The sequence below is a fragment of the Eretmochelys imbricata genome, chromosome 10, assembly GCF_965152235.1.
Source record: "Eretmochelys imbricata isolate rEreImb1 chromosome 10, rEreImb1.hap1, whole genome shotgun sequence".
Lineage (NCBI taxonomy): Eukaryota > Metazoa > Chordata > Testudines > Cheloniidae > Eretmochelys > Eretmochelys imbricata.
The window spans coordinates 59,684,110-59,709,906 of NC_135581.1; the positions used below are offsets into that span (position 1 = coordinate 59,684,110).

Genomic DNA, 25,797 nt, shown 5'->3' on the forward strand with positions numbered 1-25,797 from the left:
GCATAACACTAATTGGTAAAAATTTACTTTCATGTTTTTTGTTAATGAGATTGAGGCTTATTACTAGATTTAAAGATAGATAGTCCCTTGACAGGACACTGTAGCAGATGTATGTTAATGTAAAGTTATATTAAGCAAATGTTTAAAAGTTGTTAAACAAAAATGTCATTTTGCTGATCTATGGAAATTTACAGATATCAGTGTAGACACAGAGCCATACTTCAGCATGGATTGTATGATTATCTTAAAAATGGCACACAAGTCATTTAAAGATGACTGTCCTGCATTTACATTAGATTAAAAAATGCCAGTCTAAATTTTGATTTTGCTGTTTCTCTTCTATATAGTTTGACTCACTTGGAATAAGAAAACAGTACTGTTGAGTTTCACTTTCTAGTTCATATTACCAGAAAATGTTTAAAATGAAAAGCAGTCTATATTTTGGGTCACAGAGGTTTGAGGCTGTGCAAAATCTCTTCTAGGCATTTTTTTAAATCGGAAAAATTAAATGCATGAAAACTTGTAGAACACTTTCAAATGTACATTACAGAACATTTAGATGAAATCTATATCCTCACTTCCATTCCCTAAGTAATAAAGTTCTAAGTGTTTTTCAAGTTTATTGCTACATTGTCAGAAGGAGAAACCACTTAGATTTAATAATGGTTGATGGAAACAGCACAAACTTGCTGCGTACCTGTCATTACTCTGAACATACATAGAACAGCTGATTCACCTATAGTCAGTCCGGTCCATTTATTCTTGATTATTGTAATAGGATTATAAAATCATCATGTAGTATCTGTACACCACCTAGCACTGGGGGGCCTGCATTCCTGATTGTGCCCTTTAGGTTTGACTGTAATATATACAACACTAAATGAATGATGCTAAAAATGATCATTATTTTCATCCAACATATTCACCTTCAAATATTTCAGTACACACATTTGAACTTATTAAATATTGCTGAAAATTGAGAAATTTTCATTTTACATTGACACTTTATGCCAATATTTATCACTTTGAAAAATAAAGCTATGGCATCAGATCTCTTGCCTCTAGTCATCAGAGGCAATTTTAAACAATATTTCCATGTTAGTGAACTAATTTTTGTATGCTTTATCAGACATCAAGATTTAATTGCTAAGGCAAGTTATCAACTCTTCTGTAAATCAAGACAACCACCATCCACTAACGTATTTAATGTTCCAACCCAGCTAAGATTGTGAAGATCTACTAAGGAGGGATGGACAACAAACATTGTCCCTACATATTTCCCAAACTTTTATTTTTACAATAAAATTTATGTTTTTATGTCCAAGTTGTAAAATGAACCAGAAGCATTTTCCTCCCCATTAATGAGGTTTTTGAACTATCACTTTAGTTTTCTGAGATATATAAACATTACCTTTTATTTGGACAGCAGTATTTTTCATCTTATCTCAACTACAGTTTCAGACAATCAGTATGAAAACAGAAAATTGGTAACCAAAACAGATGTTTATACAATGTGTTCTTCTCTCCCTACTGCTTGCCTAACCCATTACAGTCAGTGAGAATATAGAGCATTTAGTCACTTAGCTACATTGTTCGGTGAATAACGTTTCGAAGTATATTGCAACACAAAACTATTTACAATCAAACATTAAAATGTTTATCCTATTATAACTTTTAAACTAAAATTAATCCTGGTAAAATAGATTAAAATTATCTATTTGGACATATGTGGTAAGTATTAATACTTTTAAAACAGCATACAATCAGAACTGATTTTCAAACAGAGGCATTGAACACGGCATCAGGAATTTCCCCACTCAAGAGCTTTCATAAACTCTTCTTCAGTGAAAGAAAGCATTTTAGCAGCTTCAATATGCATCTATAAAAGATTAACGTAATTTAGTTAACCAATAAGGGGTATAAGAGAAGATGATTTCACATTTGCTATATCATGTTATTTGTAGCCTAGATAGTTTAATGCAAATAGAAGTGGAATATGAAATAGGTTTTTGTTTTATTTTAAGAAAAATTGTGATTTCTCTTTTTGTGTGTGTTGCACTATTGAAGGAAGCTTTGGCTTTTTCTGTCTTTCATTACAAATTAAGCACTGGTCCTTTCCTTATATGTACTTCTCTACACCTGACATGCTTTTGCAAGAGAATCATTATCTTTCCAAAAACATAACATTCAACTCTGCTCTATACTTCTAGGAACCTTTTAAATTCATGGTTAAGATGACAATGTTTCTTCTGAGCAGTCTAAAAATACTTACCAGTTAAGATTGCTACAGGAACTATTCAGAACAGAAGAATCTGCTGCTATTCTATCTGCATATCAGTTTTCTTTTTAAAAAAAGCAAGTTACTAAAGCAGACTGCCTTAGAGACAGTTGGAGCCCAATACTGGTTACTAAACAAGATTTAGTGCCGCCTTCATGACTTTTCAAACTATTGAAGAGGTTCTGTCTGTCTCTGCAGTTTCAGTACTACAATTAACTTAAGATACTGTACTAGACCCTAAGTATGGTGTAATAAAGTACATTACATAAACTACCAAAATCTCAATAGTTTACAGAAATGCTGTCTTCTCATGACCAATAAGTATAGTGACTTAAACTCCTAGCAGTGTGGTTGAAAGGGGAAAATGGTGGTAAAAACATAAAAATAAGGACCTTGCTTTTTCACACTCCATATTAACACAACCTACCACTCAAAAGGGCAGCAGATTTTGAAGCCTGTAAAAGCCCCTTAAATGCGTATGATGAGAGCAAGTTTTAGATCATATTATAGAGGTTAATATTTTTATCATCCCCACACTTTAGACTTTTTTAAAAAAGGAGAAAATTACAATCTTAGAAAAAAAAAATCTTTAATTTTTTAAAGTTGCAAAATCAATGTCCCATTGAAATCTTTTTTTCCTGCTGGCAGAAAAATTTTCTTCAGTATAACTGTGTTCTTAGGGAACTAGTCTGATGTGGTAAACATTAAGCACAAGAAGCAGCTGATGTCCGAAAGGGATCTGAATTTTTAATATATAAACATATCCATTCAAAACAAAAAAACAGTTATAACTCCTGTAATACACCAGACTCCAGCTCTGGAAAGCTGAAGAGATCTTCCACCCGTATCCCTTTTTATAAATAAGGCCTTTTCCAAAATGTTCTCCTCTGGGAGCTTGTCCTCTAAATCTAGCGAGATAACCAGATGTGGCCCTAAGGCAACCATTTTGAACACCAAGCAAGCTGACTGCTGCAGATTGCAACTCCCTTCTTTCCAGATAGTATTTAGCTTCATTTATGTCCTCTCTCTCACTCCTAAGGTGGTCGCACCTCCTGACCTGCACACTACTTCCTCCTATTGTACCCATCCAAATTTGGCATACAAATATTGTATGGATGACCCAAACTATCTTTCCCTGTGAGTGCAATACATCAAGTTTATTTTGCATAAGCTTTTTGAAGTTCTTGTCACAGATTAGGAGGCTAAACATAACCAAAGTTATCTGCAGAAGACCACACAATTTCTGAAATAGCTCATGTAGGACAGAACATTGTTGCATTAAGGTAACATGTTATTACTGAAAGACCATGGTGCTGACATGTCGAAGCTCTATTTTACATAATTCCCAATTTAAGAGGAATTCCCTGCATTGTCAGGACAGCATGAGGAAGCTGCTCCTATTTAAGCTGAATTCGCTCAGTGAATGAAGAGGCCATTGATCTCAGAACTGCCCAATACAGCTTTTAGCAGCACTAAACACATTCCAATTCAGGGACAAAAAGCCAAGACATTCAATTCAAGAGATGACCTGTCCAGTTTTCAGGATTTTTTGTTAAAGGAGAAAGCCAGCAGTGCTACTTGTACCCCCATAACAGCAGCAAGCTTAACCACCCAAACATACCACTTATTGGAGACTGTGGGGATGCAGATCTGTTAGTTCATATGTTACTGCAGGAAAAATACTGATGGTAATCTTCACAATTAACATTTGCAACCTGTAGTGTGCAACTCTATCAATATATAAAAGTGAATGTTGTTAAGCTTTTAGGTTAACAGACTCACCTTTTGTCTCTTCAGAATGTCAATTAACTTTAACTGTTTCTTGAAACCTGTCATTAGCTCTCCTTTTTGCTTCTCCAGTCTCTTGTTTGCTATTTTTAGTTCTTCCAGTTTTTTGTGCTCTTGGTTGGCTATGTCCTAGAGGAGGACAAAAACAACCTGTTATCTGTAGAATAGGCACAAAAGAAAACATACCAGCAATCTGCGATATTTCAGAAGGAGAAAAAGAGAGACATCAAAACTATTCTTTTACCAAAGCTTTTGACTTATACCCTTAAAAAAACAAAACCCCACACCTAGCTGATAACTGTCTTCTGTGCTACGAAGGCAGCAGAATTTATACTGGTACCACAATGTGCATTGCTTCTGTGTGTTTTAGGCATGCATGATCAGTTGTAATCCATACCTATGTCCACATATTTATCTCTTCTTTCAAGCTGTCAGAGATCTGTTTGGGTGCCCCCTTTCAGCCACCCAACAAACTACTGTGAGGGGAATTCAAGCCTCTGGATCTTTGATTTAAGCCTCCAATGCCTGAATGGAGTCTGGCCACTGCCCCAATCTTGGGATCTGTAGGCACACTTGGGGAGCAGAGTAGCTGGCACCCCCTTCTGAGAGAAGGAACCCACTGTACAGCTGCCAAGCGCATGGGTGCTAGGGTGACTCTTGACACTTCCTCATACCTAACAACACACCCTCTCCCAAAACTTCCACCTCAAAGGTGTGAAGCTTCTGGTTTATAATTCAACTCTTTCTCAAGGCTCATCATAATTGTGAAGCATATAAACACACACGATGCTTTGCACAAATCCAATGTATTATTGCTTTTTTACTTTATAAAGCACATAAATACAGTTCCTACAGAAAATAAACCCTACATGCATTTTTCTTCACTAGGTTACTCCTCCCTTAGGAGTTGGAGGTGGGGGGCACTTCTGTGTCCAGGAAGGCATGGTTTCCCCTGCCTCACGCTGGGTGACTTCTCACTGGTCATGGAATCTCACCTTCCCCAGCTTGAGTGACCTTTCTCTCACCTTCCCAGCACTTCCTCTTCCTGGTGTGACTCCCTATTTTATATGCCTCCTTCCAATACCAGCCTTCCTTTATTTTGTTTCTTGTAACCTTCCACTGCTCCAAAATAACCCTCCCTCAAGGATGCAGTTACTCTCTCATAATTTTTGTGTGGTCAAAGTACTGTCATTATCCTTAAGTACCTTTCCTCACTCTGGAGTGTGCCTGTCCTATCTGTAATGCTGGATAGACACAGAGGCATTCATGATACAGTTGTTTTTCATAGTAACATTTCATAATTCCATAAGATCAACCAGAATTTGTGTTGTAGAAATGTTTCAGAGTAACAGCCGTGTTAGTCTGTATTCGCAAAAAGAAAAGGAGTACTTGTGGCACCTTAGAGACTAACCATAGTTAAACATGTCTTCCTACCACATGCCAATGTCTGGCAGTCCAGTGCAGTAGAGAGAGAGACACTCCCTAGCTATGTTTTTTCTTGATATAAGACAACATAGCTATTCAAGAGAAATAAACTGCTTTACAGTTACAGGGTCAAATTTTGTCAACATGAATTATTTAACCTATAAGTGAAATATAGTATTTATCCCCTTCCATCTCTAATCATGTACTGGACTCAAGCAGATGTTGTGGGGGAGAGGACAACACAAACTCCAACACTACACTTTATATAACCAATATGACATTTTTCAACAAGGGTTGCAATATTCTCTATACAGCTAGAACGCTTGTCCAGATACTCAACTGATTTGTTACAGTATTCTAACTGCCTTTTTCCAGCTTTGGAATTGTCTATGAAAGACAAAACGCCCACAAAATTCTTATTGCCATCCATGATTTGAGGGTGCTCACTTATTACATGATCAAGCCCTTTGGTGATTTTTAAAGCATTTTTCAACAGGGGGTTATACTTAAATCAGTTTATTTTTTTAAACCATTACTGTACCTTATTGCTTTGCTTCAATTTATTCAGCTCCATTTTATACCTTTCTGCTTCCTCAAGAGCCCTATTTAAGCGAACTTCTGTGGCACTCTGACTGGTAGAAGCCTGCTTTTGTATGCGCTTTAGATTCTCTAGTTCCTAAATAAATTAAAAAAAGTGTGTTGAATAATGGCAAATCAATTAATCCCCCTATAAGCAACACATTTAGAGCAAGGGACATGGCAGAAAGCCTGATCTTGTTTGGCCCTGCAGTAGAATCAGACTTCACATCTCCTACTTTTATAGTTCTAGAATAGTTCTGCCTCCTCCCTCGCTGTCTTCCCCCTGCCCCCGAAATTCTTCTATCTGAATACTAAGACAGGGATCAATGAGACCAGAGGATTGCACCATGGGCTAGTGACACTGAATCAATGTTGCAAAACTTAAATCCCCTTGAGACAACTTGGTGTGCTGTCTAGTCTGGAAGACAGATCTAGAAGTCTCTCCCTTCTGATGCTACTATTTGATAGTGCTGTGAGTGGGGAGAAGGTGAGGGGATGAGGAAAAGGTGGTGATATGTAGAGCAGAGTAAAAGATAGCGATCAAAGGATGAAACTAACAGACTAAGGTCTGGTCTACACCAGAGGGATCAATCTAAGTTACGCAACTTCAGCTACATGAATAACGTAGCTGAAGTTGACGTACTTAGACCTACTCAAGCGGTGTCTTCACTGCGGTGAGTCGACTGCTGCCACTGCCCCGTCGACTCTGCCTGCACCTCTCACAGCAGTGGAGTACAGGAGTCGACGGGAGAGTGCTTGGGAGTCAATTTATCGCTTCTATACTAGGTGCGATAAATCAACCCCAGCCGGTCGATCGCTGCCCGCTGATCCAGCAGGTAGTATAGACAAACCCTAAAACAAAGCAGAAGGAGACAAGAACATACGGTATCTTAGCAGAAATGGCAACTCTTGTTATTCACATGAAAGATGAGATGTCTCTACAAAAGAGGAGTCAGGTTTTGTAAAGTAATGAGTAGAGAAAGGCTAAATGATTTAGCCTAAAGATAACATTTAAGACATTACTCTCTTTTAAGTCTTCTCCCTGAATTTTTGTCTCTTTTTGGGACATTGCCCCACTTTTTCATACTTCTGATATCAATCCTGCTGAGGCCAAGAGGTTGTGTTGTTTTTTTTAAAATATGTGCCATTTGTGTTAGAAAGCTATCCTTAATGAATCTCTACAGGATGAATGACTTGATTATGTAAATGTCTGAATGACACATCTGTATAGAAAAGCATTGTGGCAAACTAACACTGGATCATATGGATAGTGGAAGGATCCTGGACTTCTCCAAGCTGGACCCAGAGAACAGGAAGATGTGAAATCTAGAAAAAAAATGTGTGTCTGACTAAACCACCTAGATTCTATTGCTGAATTTCCTTCCCCCAAGATTTTGGACAAATGGAGTGGCTCTGCTACGCTACATTGTGTCAGTGACCAGGTCATATACAAGACTGAGGTAGGATTCACTCTTTTTTATCTCTGGAACGTACACACATTTTCAGGTAAGATAGCTTGGAAACATATATTCAGGCAGTAAACAAACAATACAGTATGTTCCTCTTCATAGCATCACCATCTCTTCTCTTGTGTTAAGATGGCAGAGCTCTGAATAAGGTCAATTGCTTGTCTCAGTCTTCAGTGCCATATACTCCACATTACATTAAAGAGAAATTCTAACTTTTGGAATAGAGCATTTCAGAACCTGGCAGCATAAAAGGATACAGGCAGTCCTTGACTTTACGACATTAGACTTATGATGAATGGCACTTATGATGTTTCTGAACTGACACCCTGATTCAACTTACGATGTTGGTTTCGACTTTATGACGCTCAGTCCTGCAATGGCGTGGATTACAGTTCCAAGTTACAACGTTTCAACTTCTGATGCAATTTTCAGAAACCAGTTCTGTCATAAGTCCGAGGACTGCCTGCATATCGCTTGCACAGCATGTAAGCTATCAGCTAACCTAATCATATAACAAAAGGATGGTTAAATGCTCTTTTAATGCTCTGTTTGACGTTGGCTCCAGAGAGTAATAGGATGCAGTGGGATTTTTGCAGATCTTTCAGTGGGGTTGTATTGTATTTTCATATCTTGTCAACTAATGCTACAAAAATAAATAGAACTTTATTTTCTAAGTAACCAGGATTTCTACAAATCCTCCACAAACAATTTTTACTGAATTATGTTTCCCAATTAAGTATCTGGAGAAGGGGTGGAAATTACCGCATCAGGTCTTTTCAGATTTTTTTCTTAAATATTTTTGTTTAGAATAGCCTAATTTAGTTTAATTTCCAAAAATCATTGCTCTCCACTGCCCCTCTACAGTTACTTTAACAAAAGAGTTCAATTTCTCCATTTGCTCTTACAACTAAGGGTGGCCAAAAATAATGTTGAAAGACAATCAGCTGAGCATGCTCAAAAACCACTAAGGTAAAAAGCATAGGGGATACTTGCCAGATAATGGTTTTAAAACTACTCAGCAGCAGAGCAGTCTCAAAAGGGACAACGCAAAGGCCTTAGGTATCAATATTCACAACAGCCAGAACAGAATTTTTTTGGGGGGGAAAACCACAAAAACTTAGATCCAGGAATTTGTCTTATGAGGAGATAATAAAGTTATATTCTCTTCCTACATAACATACATCCCAGAGGTGTTTCTGGCGGAATAAACCTAATTTCTGTATGGCTTAAATGACATTACCAACCATTCAAAGGTTACCTGGATTTTAAAGTAGCTTTTAAAATTAATTTGGACAATCAATGTCAAGTGTCAGCCACTGTACACACATATGAATATGATAAGTTTGGGACACTGAAACAGAGACAAAAACAATAATATATACTTTTTTAGAAGTTAAGCTCTTCCCTTGCTAAGGGTGCAGAGAAGATTACAAATTAAAAGAAAAGTTTTACTTTAGAGAAATGAAGCCAAAAGCACAAAAATAAAACAGAGGTTAAAACTTATGCTATCCCAACCCACATATACAGACTCTCTAGACTCCAAAGATGTCAGTCTTCAATATCTGTGATCAACATATAGTGCAGACTCAGCTTATGATATTCAGCCAAATTTTCTGAAACATATCTACCGTTCATCTCTCTTTAATTAAATATTAATTAGTCTTGAATAATGTACTACAAACTTTGCCAAAGAACAAATAGCTTTCAAAACCAAAAGATCAAGTCAGTAAGAGATTTAACTATTTAAAAACAAGAATGATTTTTTAAATCATGTTTACTGGTAGTTAAAACTAAGTTTATGATTAAAAATATAAACGCTAATTGCCTAGGACAATCATACTTGTAAATTTAAGAGAACTATACTACTAACTAGATAGCTAGTTATACAGTACACACATTTTAGATATCTAAAATGTTCAGGCTTTTTTCTTCTCTGCCTCCTCAATCCTGTAGACAACTATTGCTATTACACATTACTATTTTCCTCCAAAAATGGAATATTCTCATTCGTGACAAAACCAATAGTCAGGATGACTGCACCCTTATTCAATTTATCTGCAAAGCCCATAACTGGTTTTGGTTTGGTTTGAAGTATTTACACAAAACAGGTTTTTTTCAAATTCTTCACTTAGTAGTTTAAAAATGCCAATGCGACATCATTTTATTAAACATATAAGAATAGAATGAAAGCATGTTTAATCATTGCTACAGTGTAGTTTGATATCAAGGACATGTGGTTTAGGCTCCAAGTTATGTGTTCAGTTTTCATTTAATCATTTTTAGATAATATTCTCTAGGTTGTTCAGATATGTTTGATTTTAATATCGACCTCTCCAGCTCTGAATAATTAAAGAAAAAAACACATGCTGCTCTTAGCTTAAGTTCCAAACAAACAAAGCTGTGTATGTGGGCCATCTGGTATAACTAGGCACTTCACAACTTTGCATATGTGGCTTGTACTTGGAGCCAGGTTGGTTTGGTTTTGATTCCTTAAAATCAGAGTGTGATTATTTTAAAGGGGCACAGTCAACTTACCAAAAAATAAAAACAAAGCAAACACACACATACACACCCTCCACCCACCCACCAATAAAAAAACACCCCTATGTTGAATGGTGTTTTATTTTAAATCTACTATTGTTACAACAAGGTTGCTACAACTAAAATAATTAGAGAAATTAAATATTTCCCCTACTTTTCGTTTCCTCCTTTGTGAACTTGACTGCACTTTGTGTATGTATAGTCAGTGTCACCTGCCTCTAGCGATGTTCTACACAAGAATGAGGGGGGAAATTAAATATGGGAAAATGTGATTGTAAAACCTTAAAACTGTTGGGGGACCCTGGGACAAAATCTAAAACTATTCAATCTTTTTTAAAAAATGGGTTGACTGGACACTATCTTTAAATCAAAATGTACAGCATCAGTATAAGCAGAAGTCAGTATGTTAACTGCAGATTTGACTGTAAAGCAGGGCCGGCCTTACATAGGGGTGAACTGGGTGAAAGCCCAGAGTGCTGTTATAAACGGGGTGCCTCTGGAGCAGGGATGCCTGTCCCCCTGCTGCTCTGCAGTCCTACCACTCAGCCCCCTGCCTTGGAGCTGCCCCTGGCCAACTGCTCCTAGGAGCTTCCCGTTTGCTGTACGGCAGGGAGGGAGGAAGGTGCTGATGTCAGAGTGTCCCCTGCCTCCCCCTGCCTATGTACTCCATCTCCACAGAGTGGGTGGGATGTGTGTGTGTGAGAAAGGACAGGGCTCACCAAGAGAGGGAGGGAGCTGCTGGCAGCGGCTGCAGCTGTGTCTGAAAGAGCTTTCCTTCAGGCTGGTGAGTGCAGCTCTCTTAAAGGGGCAGCGCGCGGTCTCTCACACAGTCCCCCAGCTCACACACGCTGTCTCTTTCACACTCACCCCTCTCAACACATACTTATATTGTTGTTACTTGTTGGTAGTTCCTGCAATGCATGTATGTTCTCTGTAATTTTGTTCTTTCAAAGTGCTGTTATTTTAGTTTTTTGACTGGTCTGTGCATTTCATAATTTTATTTCTCTCTCATGCTTACGTTTAATTCTTTGACTAGTGAGTTCTAAAATGCCTAAGCTATCCTGGCTGGAGTAATTATCATTACTACTTTTATCATCATATTGTGCTTGGTCATTCATTATTTAAAGTGGTACAATCAAATAATAGTATCCTTCTAAAATGTAACTTTAGTTTCTACTAGCCTTAGCGGTGCCAGTTCAAAAAACATTAGCTAAACACATAACTTTAGATACTGGGCAGATGAAGGTTGCTTATTTTCAAATTGTATTTTTAGTAATATCTGTAAAATAACTTAAAATTTGCATGAAAATAAATGCAGTTCCAGCTATGATACCAATAGCAATGATGGAGTCAAATGTTAGTGAGTCATAGAATATCAGAGTTGGAAGGGACCTCAGGAGATCACCTAGTCCAAACCCCTGCTCAAAGAAGGACCAATCCCCCATTTTTTGCCCCAGATCCCTAAATGGCCCCCTCAAAGACTGAACTCACAACCCTGGGTTTAGCAAGCCAATGCTCAAACCACAGAGCTATCCCTCCCCATCACATACATGATCGGTAAACATAAATGCCAAAATAATTAGAAAAATAAATTCCCTTTCTTAATAAAAGAGAAAAAAACATAACATTTGTTAAAATTATGTTTTTAGTGAAAAACAATTGACTAAAATAGAGTAGATAATGGCAGTAACACAGATTTTAAGCAGATTTTATTTATTTTTATGTATCTCTAATAAAGATAGTGTACAAAGTATCAAATGTGTGTTTCTGATATCTGTGTTAAAGCTCTAGAACTGATACCTCAAGGCATGGGTTGGGAATATCTTGCTGTATTATCTCCTGATTGTTCTAAATTTACATATACGCTTTAAACGTGGCTTTAACTGGAGTTTGTATACATATATTTTTTCTTTATATAACAATTAGATACAATGCTCCTGTCAGCTAATTCCTAAGGTATCAGCTGCAAAAACCTTTTTTTTTAGTTTTTAGTTTTAGAGTTTTTAGGTGCCTAAGCAGTCCCTGGAATCATGGTTAAAGTTTCCTCCCCGCCAAATCTGAAATGGAGCCCTGGGTGAGCTAGGAGCGCCATGGGCTCTGGCAAGATGTAGTCCCCCATGCAGCGCGTAGCCTTGAGCCACATGTCAAGCATCAGGTACCACAAGCCACAGCAGCAGCACAGAAAGCAATACACCATATACCATGCCACCCTTACTTCTGCACTGCTGCTGTTGCCTTACCTGCCAATATTAGGCTGCCCTGCCAGTGGTTAATTTGTGCCAGGGCTGAGCTCTAGCCTCTGGCATCTCTTTCAATACAAATTAAACACTGGGGAAGGGAGTGGGGCCCAGAGGTGATGGGGTTGGGAAGCCCAGGGAGTCCGTGGGGGCCAGGAGTGATGGGGTGGGGGTGCCAAAATACAAGTTCGCCCAGGATGCCATTTTCCCAAAGGCTGGCCTTACTGTAAAGCAATCCAGGTAAAGGATGTACTTGTGGCAATTATATATTTTTTCCTTCAAGTAAGGCTAAGGAAATTAAATGAATGGCTGCATTACCTTTTCTACTGCAGTGAGCTGTTGCTGTAATCCTTCATTTTTCCTGTTAGCTTCCTCTGACAGCATTTTGTACTTTTCAATTTGAAACTGTTGAGTACTGATTGTTCGCTGGAGTCTAGCACTTTCTTCCTCAGTTTCTTTAACACGAGAGTTTAAATTCCGATTCTCATCATCCTGTCAGTCAATAATTCGTAAATTTAGAAATCAATGAATGTTTTAAGAACGTGTTAGGATGAGAAAGCGTTTTTCTACAATTAATATGGAGTCATTAGTTCATGGTTTTTGCAGATATTGTTGTGATCACTGGTGTCTCTTAATTTTTAAAAAGTTTTTAAAACAACATTTCTCATAAGCAATACCTGATAACTCACAGTGCAGTTCACAATCCAGTTTGGTTACCAAAAAATAAAAATCTTAAATTTTGCTCTTAGTCAACACTTCAGTAAATGTTAATTTTCTACCACATTTTTTCTAGTCTTATTTGAACAATATGCCAAATTAGATATATGCTTTAAATAAAACTTCAGTAATTTAAGGTTCAAGGCACGGAAGATCACAGCACATACTGTGATAGCCATCATTAGTTATAGAACAGAGGTGGGCAAACTACAGCCTGCCTGGCCCCTGAGCTCCCGGCTGGGGAGGCTAGCCCCCGGCCCCTCCCCTGCTGTCCCCCCTCCCCCGCAGCCACACCACCACACGGCCAGCGCTCTGGGCAGCAGGGCTGTGCACTACTGCAGCACAGAGTGGCAGTGTGTCTAGCTCTGGCCAGGCAGCGCGGCTGCCAGACATGCTGCTCTGAGGAGCATGGTAAGGGGTTGGGTGGGTTGGGTAAGGGCCAGGGGGTCCCAGGGGGCAGTCAGGCTGTAGTTTGGTTGGATGTAGTTTGGTTGGGAGCAGGGGGTGGTTGGATGGGGCAGAGGTTCTGGGGGGGCAGGGGATGGGGAACGGGGGGAGGTTAGACTGGGGGGATCCTGGGGGGCAGTTATGGTGGGGGTCTCGGGAGGGGGCGGTCAGAGGACAAGGAGTGGGGGGGGGGGTTGGATGGGTGGGTAGTTCTGAGGGGGGCAGTCAGGGGGTGGGAAGTGGGAGGAGGCGGGGGCCAGGCTGTTTGGGGAGGCACAGCCTTCCCTACCCGGCCCTCCATACAGTTTTGCACCCCTATGTGGCCCTTGGGCCAAAAAGTTTGCCCACCCTGTTATAGAATAATGTATATAGTAAAGTCATGCAGATGTTCTACAATGTAAATTCAGAACAGTAACATACTTGTGAGAATGTATATAAATAAATGTTTAAAAAAATCTCACTAAGGAGAAAGGGTGGATACTCTGAATTTTCATCACAATTACAATATTGTAATTACAGTAATTACAATACAATAAAGAATAATCAGTACCCAACTTTTAGTGAGATCACTGATTTTTGAGTTACATTCACAGCTCATATTCTTGGATACCTCAAGTACCCAAATTCATGTTTATTTTAAAATCAAGTGGTATACAGCAACAGCTGAATTTTCATGTCCTATTTACCAAATTACATCCCTATTTTAAATAATTTTATGATTTAGAAATCATTTTTCCTTTTAGAGCATGAAATATCTTGAATATTGTCTTATAAATCAGTGTTAAGACAAGTCAAAAGACTTGGGAAAAAAAATCAAGCCACATCCAAAAGTTTTTGAGGAGAAAGTTTCTCCAACTTTTAAGAGAATAATACTGCCCCACACCCCTGAAAACAAAACAAAAACAAAAAAACCCCACTAACATGAACCTCTCTGGGAGGAAATCGGCCTTTTGCTATATCCCAAAATTCAACAAACAATAAAAATGATACATGTTAATGATATCCAGTATGCTACTTATACATAGGGTTGCCAGGCATCCAGTTTTCGAACAGAACGCCCGGTTGAAAAGGGACCCTGGCGGCTCCGGTCAGCACTGCTGACTGGGCCATTAAAAGTCTGGTTGGCGGCGCAGTGGCACTAAGGCAGGCTTCCTGCCTGCCTTAGCTCCGCGCAGCTCATGGAAGTGGCCAGCATGTCCCTGCGGACCCTAGGCACAGGGGTGGCCAGGGAAGCTCTTCATGCTGCCCCCACCTGAAGCGCCAGATCCGCAGCTCCCATTGGCTGGGAACCATGGCCAGTGGAAGCTGCAGGGATGGCGCCTGTGGGCACGGGCAGCATGCACCATTCAGAACTGCCTGGCCACACCTCCACCTAGGGGCTGGACATGCCAGCTACTTCCGGGAGCAGCGCAGAGCCAGGGCAGGCAGGGAGTCTGCCTTAGCCCTGCTGCACTGCCTACCAGGACCCGCCTGAGGTAAACGCCGCCTGGCCAGAGTCCACACCCTGAACTCTCTGCCCCAGTCTGGAACCTTCTCCTGCACCCTAACTCTCTCCCAGACCCTGCACCCCCACCCACATCTTGAAGAACAGTAACAGTATTTTTTTCTTTTAGTGGTTGCAGACATGTATTTCACTTGTCTAGTAGGAAGTGGGGCTCTGAGTCTACTGAAATAGTGACTGCAGAACTGCCTTCCCAAAGTTTGTATCTGACTTGATGCCATAGTAATCGCATAATGTTTCTCAAAAGTATATACAGAAGACCATGTTGCAGCCCTACAAATATCCAATATTGAAACATTGCTGACAAATGCAATCGATGTAGCCTGAGGCCTTGTCGAATGACCCGATAACATCTGTGGGAGCATGGTCTGAGTACTTCATAAGCTGTAGTAATGCAGGAAGTTATCCACCTGGCAACTGTCTGCACAGAGACCACCTGTCCTTCCATCCCATCCACATAAGAGACAAAAAGCCAATTCGATGAATAAATGATTTTGTCTTTTCCTGAAAGAACACCAGGCACCACCTCAGATCTAACATATGAAGCCGCTGTTCATCTGCATTTGAGTGCGGCTTAGGAAAATACAGGTAAATAAATAACCTGGTTAAGGTGAAACTACTCTGGACAAAAACTTTGGATGTAGCTCAAGAAAACTTTGTCTTAGAAGAACTGTCTATGGGAGGCTTTGCCATAAGGGCCTGCATTTCACTGACTCTTCTTTTCGAAGTTATAGCAACAAGAACGACTGTCTTTTAGGAAAGGAGAGACAATGGATCATGTTGCTAATGGCTCAGACAGAGGACCAATGAGCATGGCCAGAATAGCACTCCTCCAAGAAGAGGAGAAAGAATCTCTCTGAGCATTGGAATGACTCTGATTAGTTTTAATGGAGTTCTTCTCCTCAGGGCACCAGGGGAAGGGGACCGGAGTCGTCTTCTCCAAGGAGAAAAATCTGGATCTGGCAGCCTATCAAGGGTCCACACCAGCTCAGAAGATTGACAGGCCTGGTGATCTGCAAAGGGCCCCAGGGCCAAAACTAGCTTCATGGCATGTTCCATGTGGTGCTATTTTAAACATAAGTTCTGAGCAACCTGAAACCTTTCCTTAAAGAAGCGACAAATGGAGAACTTTTCCTTTACATGCCCCTCTCCTAGACACAGCAAACATTACATGTGGAGGATCACTTTGGGGGATAGCCACCACAAACAAAGGACAGTCCTTAAATCCTGGTGAGGGCACAGTGTCGTGTAACATTATAAATGGAAGTAACTCCTACACTAACTACAAGGATACTACTAATTAACTATTTACAGATAATCTCACTGTTGTCATGTAAAATCTGCATGGGAAGCTCCAACACAAGCTGTGGGCAGTGAGAAGGAACCAAGGGGGGTCCAAGTGCCACTGACCTTATATAGACATAGGAGGGGCTGCTACAAGAGCCAAATAATGTAACCACCACCCTGACAGGTACTGCTAAGCAAAGTTATCCAGCTTCAGTACACTGGGCATGCATGCATCTGAGTGGAATATTTGTCTACAACCAGTTGAAGAAGAACCTCAGTTATCACAGCTATCACAGAATTGCACTGGAAGAGAGGAGGTCTCTAAGGTAAACTAGCCCCAAAACCATTTAGGGTTTTGCAACTGCCAACACCTTAAATAGCACCAGAAATAGGCAGTCAGTCAGTATATATCACGCAGTACAAGTGTAATATATTCTCTGTGTTAAAACATTTTATAAGTGGGAAGCTGCATTAACTTTACATTCTTAATTGCCTTAAGGACCAGCTCAAAGTACAAAGTAGTAAAGTAAGTCTAATCTTGAAAGGAAGACAGGACAGTGTTCAGGTTCAGATTTTTGTTTTGTTTTCAGAACAGCCACATTCTGTTTTGAAAATTGCTCCTCGCCTATAAATTGGATCACACAGAATATGATGGTTTAAAACATCATATGCATTTTTTTAAATTATACTTTTAAATCTTTAGACTAAAGATTAAATATGTATAAAACACAGAAAACAATATTGTAAGCTCTGGGTTCATAAAGAGAAAAAAATAGTTGTGTAGAACCCTCACCCTCTAATAACTGAAGCTATAGCATCCCACTAAGTATCCTAATATAGCCTAATTAAGGACAGGGTTAAATGGAAGGGGAACATACTCAGTCTTTACTGAATAAGAACACTCATTTCTTACCTTTTTACTACATTCACGTACTATAGTATCCAGCTCCTCCTGCATAACACGCAGCTTTGCCTTAAGAAATCTGATCTGGGCTTCTGTGAATTTAAATAGTCACATTTAATACCCTTAACTTATAAATACTTCTATGAAATATGACTGATTTTTATTTGCTTTGATTCAAACTGGATCACGTTAGGAACAAATTGTTGTTAACTGTAGACTTGTTTACAAAATACACCATACATACTGTTTAACACAATTATGCAAAAAACTAATTTCCAAATAAAATTTTCATGTAAGTTGCTTGTTCTTAGACCAAGTTGTGGATAGCTCTTTTTTTTTTTAAAGACTTACTAAATTCTGCACTCTTAAAACGTAAAAAACCGATAACTGTGGAAATGGCATCTCTATGCTGATCCACAGCACAGGTAGAGAGATTGGATAGGAAGTGCAAGCTTCCCCAAAACTGTCGTGACAATGTGCCTTAAGGAACCACAACTGAAAGTGAAAAGGTAGTGCGGTCTTCATGCAGATTCAGCCCAAAGCCCCTCTACTGTGACTGACTGCCATTAGGGATGTCTACTCTGAGGATGGTATCTATGATAGGGAACTGAACTGGGATCACCAAATCATTTCACATAGGCCAGTGCAATGGTTGTTGGATAGTTACTACTATCAATTTTGGCTGGATTTTAAATAGGCAAATGGCTCTATGTTCCATTACTCTTGAGCCATCTAGCTTTCAAGCAGTAAGTGCTGAGGGTTTTTTGCTCAGTTACAGTGAAATTCACCCATCCCTGCTTAAAGCTTGAGTAACTGGCTTTTGTGGAGGTAATTTTGTGGGGGCTGGGTGGATAAAACTGACACCTCAAACCACAGACAAGCCACTATTCTAGCAGAATGGAACAGACCACTACCTCACTATGTTATTTACATGAGATTTTTGGGCCATTGATAATCCATTTATTGTGAACCCAGTAACCTCTCAATATCTAAACAAATACTTTGCCTCAGTCTTTAATAAGACTAAAGAGGATCTTAGGGATAATGGTAGCATGATAAATGGGAATGAGGATATGGAGGTAGACATCACCATATCTGAGGTAGAAGCGAAACTCAAACAGCTTAATGGGACTAAATCGGGGGGCCCAGATAATCTTCATCCAAGAATATTAAAAGAATTGGCACAAGAAATTGCAAGCCCATTAGCAAGAATTTTTAATGAATCTGTAAACTCAGGGGTTGTACCGTATGATTGGAGGATTGCTAACATAGTTCCTATTTTTAAGAAAGGGAAAAAAAGTGATCCAAGTAATTATAGGCCTGTTAGTTTGACATCTGTAGTATGCAAGGTCTTGGAAAAAATTTTGAAGGAGAAGGTAGTTAAGGACATTGAAGTCAATGGTAAATGGGACAAAATACAACATGGTTTTACAAAAGGTAGATCGTGCCAAACCAACCTGATCTCCTTCTTTGAGAAAGTAACAGATTTTTTAGATAAGGGAAACGCAGTGGATCTAATTTACTTAGATTTTAGTAAGGCGTTTGATACGGTGCCACATGGGGAATTATTAGTTAAATTGGATAAGATGGGCATCAATAGGAATATTGAAAGGTGGATAGGGAATTGGTTAAAGGGGAGACTACAACGGGTCCTACTGAAAGGTGAACTGTCAAGTTGGAGGGAGGTTACCAGTGGAGTACCTCAGGGATCGGTTTTGGGACCAATCTTATTTAATCTTTTTATTACTGACCTGGGCACAAAAAGTGGGAGTGTGCTACTAAAGTTTGCAGATGATACAAAGCTGGGAGGTATTGCTAATTTAGAGAAGGACAGGGATACCCTACAGGAGGATCTGGATGACCTTGTAAACTGGAGTAATAGGAATAGGATGAAATTTAATAGTGAGAAGTGTAAGGTCATGCATTTAGGGATTAATAACAAGAATTTTAGTTATAAGCTAGGGACGCATCAACTAGAAGTAACAGAGGAGGAAAAGGACCTTGGAGTATTGGTTGATCATAGGATGACTATGAGCTGCCAATGTGATATGGCTGTGAAAAAAGCTAATGTCGTCTTGGGATGCATCAGGAGAGGTATTTCCAGTAGGGATAAGGAGGTTTTAGTACCGTTATATAAGGCACTGGTGAGACCTCACCTGGAGTACTGTGTGCAGTTCTGGTCTCCCATGTTTAAGAAGGATGAATTCAAACTGGAACAGGTACAGAGAAGGGCTACTAGGATGATCCGAGGAATGGAAAACTTGTCTTATGAAAGGAGACTCAGGGAGCTTGGCTTGTTTAGCCTAACTAAAAGAAGGCTGAGGGGAGATATGATTGCTCTCTATAAATATATCAGAGGGATAAATACCAGAGAGGGAGAGGAATTATTTAAACTCAGTACCAATGTGGACACAAGAACAAATGGATATAAACTGGCCACTAGGAAATTTAGATTAGAAATTAGACGAAGGTTTCTAACCATCAGAGGAGTGAAGTTTTGGAATAGCCTTCCGAGGGAAGTAGTGGGGGCAAAAGATCTATCTTGCTTTAAGATTAAACTCGATAAGTTTATGGAGGAGATGGTATGATGGGATAACATGGTTTTGGTAATTAAATATTCACGGTAAATAGGCCCAATGGCCTGTGATGGGTTTTAGATGGGGTAAGATCCAAGTTACCTGGGAAAGAATTTTCTGGGAAAGAATTTTCTGTAGTATCTGGCTGATGAATCTTGCCCATATGCTCAGGGTTTAGCTGATCGCCATATTTGGGGTCGGGAAGGAATTTTCCTCCAGGGCAGATTGGAAGAGGCCCTGGAGGTTTTTCGCCTTCCTCTGTAGCATGGGGCACGGGTCACTTGCTGGAGGATTCTCTGCTCCTTGAGGTCTTTAAACTACAATTTGAGGACTTCAATAGCACAGATATAGGTGTGAGGTTTTTTTTTGTAGGAGTGGTGGGTGAAATTCTGTGGCCTGCGTTGTGCAGGAGGTCAGACTAGATGATCATAATGGTCCCTTCTGACCTAAATATCTATGAATCTCTCTCTTGTCTGTCACCAATGATTCCATCTGTACTGGCCTATTTAGAACATTAACTGCTAAATTCTGGTGTCTAGGAGACATTCAGACATGTATTCCAACTGTATGTGGATGATCTTAGAAGCAGAAATCAGTCCAAGGTCTTTTTCAGCCTCCAGATCTGGTTATAGGAAACAGTCTCCAATGCTCAAACACAGAGTTCAATCAATAACTCTCTCAGGCTATATAACCATGTGGTGTTAGTTCAAGATGTCTTGTTTCCATTGCCAGACACTAAATTAATCCCTTTCTCCATCCTGAATTTATCTAGCAGATGGTTCTAATATTCTCCACAGCACACTTGTACTTTAGCTGAGAACTCAGAGTCACAAAACAAATAATCTGAGAGTTTCACATAGATTCTCCTTGATAGGTATTCCCAAAATGTCTCATACAAATCACAGAAGGCTGAAGATCAAGCAACTCCTACCTTGAATCCTGTATCAAGTATTGATTGTTATCACCATGCAGTTAGACTCCAACACCATAGCATTTTGACAATGTAATAAGCCTCTAACTTCACGCTTCCTTTCACACTATGGGACTATGTGACGGGGTGTATCAGGCCCTTTGAGGCCCCCTGTTGGAGGCCTCGTGATTCTACCACACCCCACCCCAGGAAAGGAGCAGCAAAGATGGAGCCTTTAGGCCTGCCCAGAAAAACTGCAGAGAAGTAGCCAATCAGAGCGCAGCAGGCTCAGTTAAAAGTAGCTGTAGGACCTAAGCACGTTAGTGCCTGGCTAGGACCAGAGGAGCAAAGAAGGGTGCTCTTTTCTGGAGCTCAAGGGAGAACCAGAAAATGGGTTCTGGTGGCACTGGTATTTAATGAGAAAGAAGAGGAGTTGAGAACTTCAGCCCCAAGGTAAGGGTGAAGAGAAAGGGGCTATGTGGGAAGAGGCTCAGAGAATAGCAGCAGTGAAGAAGAGGTAGTAGTATGTGGCTACTGTTTATAGGCTCCCTGGATTGGGACCCAGAGTAGTAAACAAGCCCGGGTTCCCCCACCGGCCACTAGTGAAGTGGCCAAATCCTCAAGAAGGGCACAAATTTCATTTACAGGCCCAAGCAAAGGGCTGGAATTTAAAGGGCTCAGGGACAGGGCTGAAGACCTTGATAAGGCCAGACAGACTGTCTGGTAAACTCTTGGTTACCACCACCCCCAAAAGGGGACTGAAATTAAGGAGTGACCTGGCTGGAGAGCTGGAACACCAGACAACTGTTGAGGACACAGAGTCTCCAGGGAGAAAGAACTGGGGGTAGTGCTCCATAACAGGGCAGGGATAGGCTTCAAGCAACCCCAGAAGGGGCTTAGAACTGCTCAGAGACAGGAGTTCAGACACCAAAAAGGGCACAGTGATAGTCCTTGTTTGACTTTTGTCACCCCGGAAGGGATTAGTCCATTTCAGACTGTGTGTGACTTAGCTAGTGGGTCAGCCCTCCAAAGACGTGCCTGCAAAAGTCAACAACTTGCAGGCAGCACCAGGAAAAAGCGCAGGATCACACACAGCTGACAGGAGGTGCCCATGAGAGGTGAGTGCACCCTGTCACAGACTCCACATAAACCATTTCATAACTCTACCAGCTTGTCATACCACAGCCAAAAAGGCAGGTGTGCATCATGCCTTTAGCTTCACTGAAAAAATCCCTTCTCATATTCTAGTTATTTCTACGCCTAGTGTAAAAACACCATTTGGAGTGAGAAAGGATCCAAAGGTTCCTCATTTAAGCATTGTAGCTAAAACATTACTTCATAAGCTACTTACCCAGATCCACAGCATGGATCTGATGAAAGGATTTAGCCCTAAAGACAAAGGCTGTGAAAGGATTTTTATCTTATGGAAATACAGCCTTAAAACCAAATCCTGCCCTTGGGTACATATTTGCAACTCCCAATAAAGTTAAAAAAAGTTATGCACTTATCTAAAGTCACAATGTTGTCCCAAATAACTCATATGACCTCCTTCCAGAAGGGGCTGATGCACTGCTAAAGAACAAAGGTGAGCTAGGTTTCCAGTGGAGTGGGGACACCAACTCATTCTTTCCATGTTTATTTGTATGTGACCTAGGAATACACAAAGAAAAAAGTCCCATCTTGTTCCCCTCACCCACTCTCCAGAGCAGAAATTTGAACATAATTTAAGAGTTATAAAACTTTCTCCGGTTTCAGAGTAACAGCCGTGTTAGTCTGTATTCGCAAAAAGAAAAGGAGTACTTGTGGCACCTTAGAGACTAACCAATTTATTTGAGCATAAGCTTTCGTGAGCTACAGCAAGTGAGCTGTAGCTCACGAAAGCTTATGCTCAAATAAATTGATTAGTCTCTAAGGTGCCACAAGTACTCCTCTTGTTTTTGCGAAAACTTTCTCCTATAATCTATACAGAAATGATAAAATATAGTTTTTCAGAAGATCCTAACAGTAAGGAACCAAGGATAAGAAAATGCATAGCTACAGGAACCTACCTGTTCCAATTTCATTTCCTACACTTGGAATAATATCATCATTTAGACTTTCAAGCAAGTCTCCTTCCTCCAGTTTTCCTTCAATTTTGGTAATTGCCTTTGCAAGAGAAAAATCTGTGAAGTCCTCCAGGACGGCAACATCATCAGCAGCTTGTATATCAATGCTTCTTAGTTTTGCACTAAAATTACAAAATAAGAGATTTCTAGACTGAAGTTATGATATTCCAAATAAGCTACAAAAACAGTTAAATGGCAGTCATTTATAATTGTACAAAACCATTTAGCTATCTGCAGTCTGCTATTACCTTCATCTTTTACATTAGTAAAAAAGATACAAATGCCAAATTTGTTCTGTTTACCAAAATATATTTCCTACATTCATATTAGGTTCAAACTGGTAGCAACAAGTATCACCTATTGGCCTTCACGTCCAAGTCACTGTAGAACAGGGATGGGCAAACCTTTTGACCCGAGGGCCACATCTGGGTAGAAATTGTATGTCGGACCAAGAATGCTCACAAAATTGGTGTTGGGGTGAGGGCTCCAGCTGGGAGTGCAGGCTCTGGGGTGGGGCCAGATATGAGGAGTTCAGGGTGCGGGAGGGGGCTCCTGGCTGGGACAGGGTGTTGGGGTGCAGGGGTGGGGGTCAGGGCTCCAGCTGGGGGTGCAGGCTCTGGGGTGGGGCTGGGGATGAGGGGTTGGGAGCGCAGGAGGGTGCTCCTGGCTGGGAGCGAGGGGGATAAGGGCTGGGGCAAGGGTGCAGGCTCTGGGCAGCACTTAACTCAAGCAGCTCCCAGAAGCAGCGGCATAACCCCCCTCCGGCTCTTACGTGAAGGCGCGGCCAAACAGCTCTGTGCACTGCCTTGTCTGCAGGCACCACCCCTGCAGCTCTCATTGGCCATGGATCCCTGCCAATGGGAGCTGCGGGGGCGGGTGCAGCATGCAGAATCCCTTGGCTGCTCCTATGTGTAGGAGCCGGAGGTGGGGACATGCCACTGCTTCTGGGAGCCATGCAGAGCGGGGCAAGCCCCTGACCCTGATCCCTGGCTGGAGTGCCGGAGTGGGGCAAGCCCCAGACCCCGCTCTCCAATGAGATCTCAAGGGTCAGATTAAAACATCTGGAGGGCCAGATGCAGCCCCTGGGCCATAGTTTGCACCCCCTGCTGTAGAAGAAGTAAAACCCTTTGATTCAAATTCTCTTTGACAGCCATATTGTGTGCAGAGAAACTCTCATCTTCTTAGTGACAGGAGGCTGCAATAGCAGCGATTATTTAGCCTGGAAAGGGAAGGCTTTATTAAGATATTTAAAATTACAACATAAGTGTTCCTTTTGATAAGGATAATTATCTATATTGGTCTTCTGCCTTAGAGACTGTTGATCATTCTCCCCTCTCTTGGCTTCTGTAACTCTGTCCTCTCCTGCTTCCCCTCCAACCTCTTCTCTGGTATCTCCTATGGCCACTGCATGTACTCACCTCTCACAATCAGTTGGCAATGGCATCCTTCAGAATTCTGTCGTACTTATTCACTATTTCTTCTTTGGTGACCTTCATCTGTTCTAAATTCAGATTTCCAAATCCATTTTGCTTGTCCTGATTGCAGCTTCCTGTCCTATTTCACATCTACTATATCAAATTCACTCACCCCCAAGATTGAGCTGCTAATCTTTTTTATTAATCCCTCTCTGCTCTCCTATTCCTGACAACTCTGCTATCCTCCATCTCAAGTGCACAACCTTGGTGTCATCTTTGACTTCTCACTCTTTCCCCCTCACAGCCAGTGACTCTTGCTGTTTCATCTAATTCCACTGAAGTCCATCCCTCCCTCTGTCATACATATGCTAAAATTTACCATCTCATCCCTTGATTACTGAGATATCCTCCTTACTCTGCTCCTACCTGCATTGTATCAAAAAAGCTATTTGGCCCTCTCCTTCAACTTGAAATGTCACCTGTCTCCCTCTGACGGGGTTTACAGAGCCTTCACTAAGACTAAAGGAGCAGTACTGGGGTAAGAAGGCCCCGCCCTTCAGCAGCTGCAGAGCATGCTCCAAATGGATGGCCTGCTTAAAAGGAAACTGACAGGCAAGAAGGGGAAAAGTGAAGGAGAGACTGGCTGCAGGCAAGTAGCCAGGCTGTAGCTTCTGGGACGGAGAGATCTATTTACTCTGGGTAAGACACAATTGGGCAGCGAAGAGCCTGACCCCCTTTTTCTTGCCCCTTCTCCCTGACAAGGAGGAGCAAGTGGACATTAGAACAGGGGTGGGCAAACTTTTTGGCCCAAGGGCCACACTGGTGTTGTGAAACTCTATGGAGGCCGGGTAGGGAAGGCTGAGCCCCCCCGAAATGGCCTGGCCCCAGCCCCTGCCCCCTATCTGCACTTCCCGCCCCCTCAGAACTCCTGACCCATCCAACCCCTCACCCTAACTGCCCCTCCTGGGACCCCACCCCCTATCGCCTGTCCCTTGACTGCCCTGACCCCATCCACACCCCTGACCGGCACCCTGGGCTCCCACGTCTATCTAACCGGCCCCGTTCCCTGACCACCCCCTGGAACCACCTGCCCCCTATCCAACCCCGCCCCCTATCAACCCCCCTCCCTACTCCCTTACCATGCCACTCAGAGCGGCAGGAGCTCGCAGCCCCGCCGCCTGGCCGGAGCCAGTCACGCCGCCTGTGCTGTCTGGCAGGAGCAACGGGCCAGAGCACTGGCAGCGCGCTGAGGCTGTGGGGGAGAGGGAACAGTAGGGGAGGGGCCGGGGCTAGCCTCCCCAGCCGAGAACTCAGGGGCCAGGCAGGACGGGCCAGATGTGGCCCGCAGGCTGTAGTTTGCCCACCTCTGCACTAGAAAATGAGCTGGGAACACCCAACAGACAATTTGAACTATTGAGACTGTGAGAGCAGTCCGCTGCTGAGAGGGAAGCAAAGCGCCATGACCATTCTACAAACTGAAGCAAGAACATGAGGAAAAAGGAGGTGGCCCAGAGGTGATTAGTTTTTTGTACCAGCCAGAGGGAACTGAGACTCTCCTCACTCCTTTGGGCTGGAATCTGGTGGAGAGGCAGGGCCTGGGGTCCCCAACCCTTCCCCC

General features: G+C 41.5%; 1 protein-coding gene across 1 annotated transcript; it reads right to left on the bottom strand.

Annotated features, from left to right (window-relative positions):
* Positions 1–1,546: 1,546 nt before the first annotated feature.
* Positions 1,547–22,807, bottom strand: TEX9 (testis expressed 9). Its single transcript, XM_077828599.1, has 6 exons — positions 22,708–22,807; positions 17,183–17,265; positions 12,636–12,809; positions 6,033–6,167; positions 4,061–4,195; positions 1,547–1,879 (listed from the first exon to the last, which is right to left on the bottom strand). The coding sequence occupies exons 2-6, from the start codon at positions 17,225–17,227 to the stop codon at positions 1,802–1,804; spliced, it is 567 nt and encodes a 188-aa protein (XP_077684725.1). The 5' UTR covers positions 17,228–17,265; positions 22,708–22,807; the 3' UTR covers positions 1,547–1,801.
* Between the last annotated feature and the right edge of the window lie 2,990 nt (positions 22,808–25,797).

Bases quoted from the DNA above. Each gene is read 5' to 3' on its own strand.
- TEX9 (XM_077828599.1), bottom strand. From the start codon at position 17,227: ATGCAGGAGGAGCTGGATACTATAGTACGTGAATGTAGTAAAAAG. The intron at 12,810-17,182 runs GTAAGAAATGAG...ATTGACTGACAG, and splicing joins TACGTGAATGTAGTAAAAAG to GATGATGAGAATCGGAATTT. The intron at 1,880-4,060 runs GTGAGTCTGTTA...AATCTTTTATAG, and splicing joins ACATTCTGAAGAGACAAAAG to ATGCATATTGAAGCTGCTAA.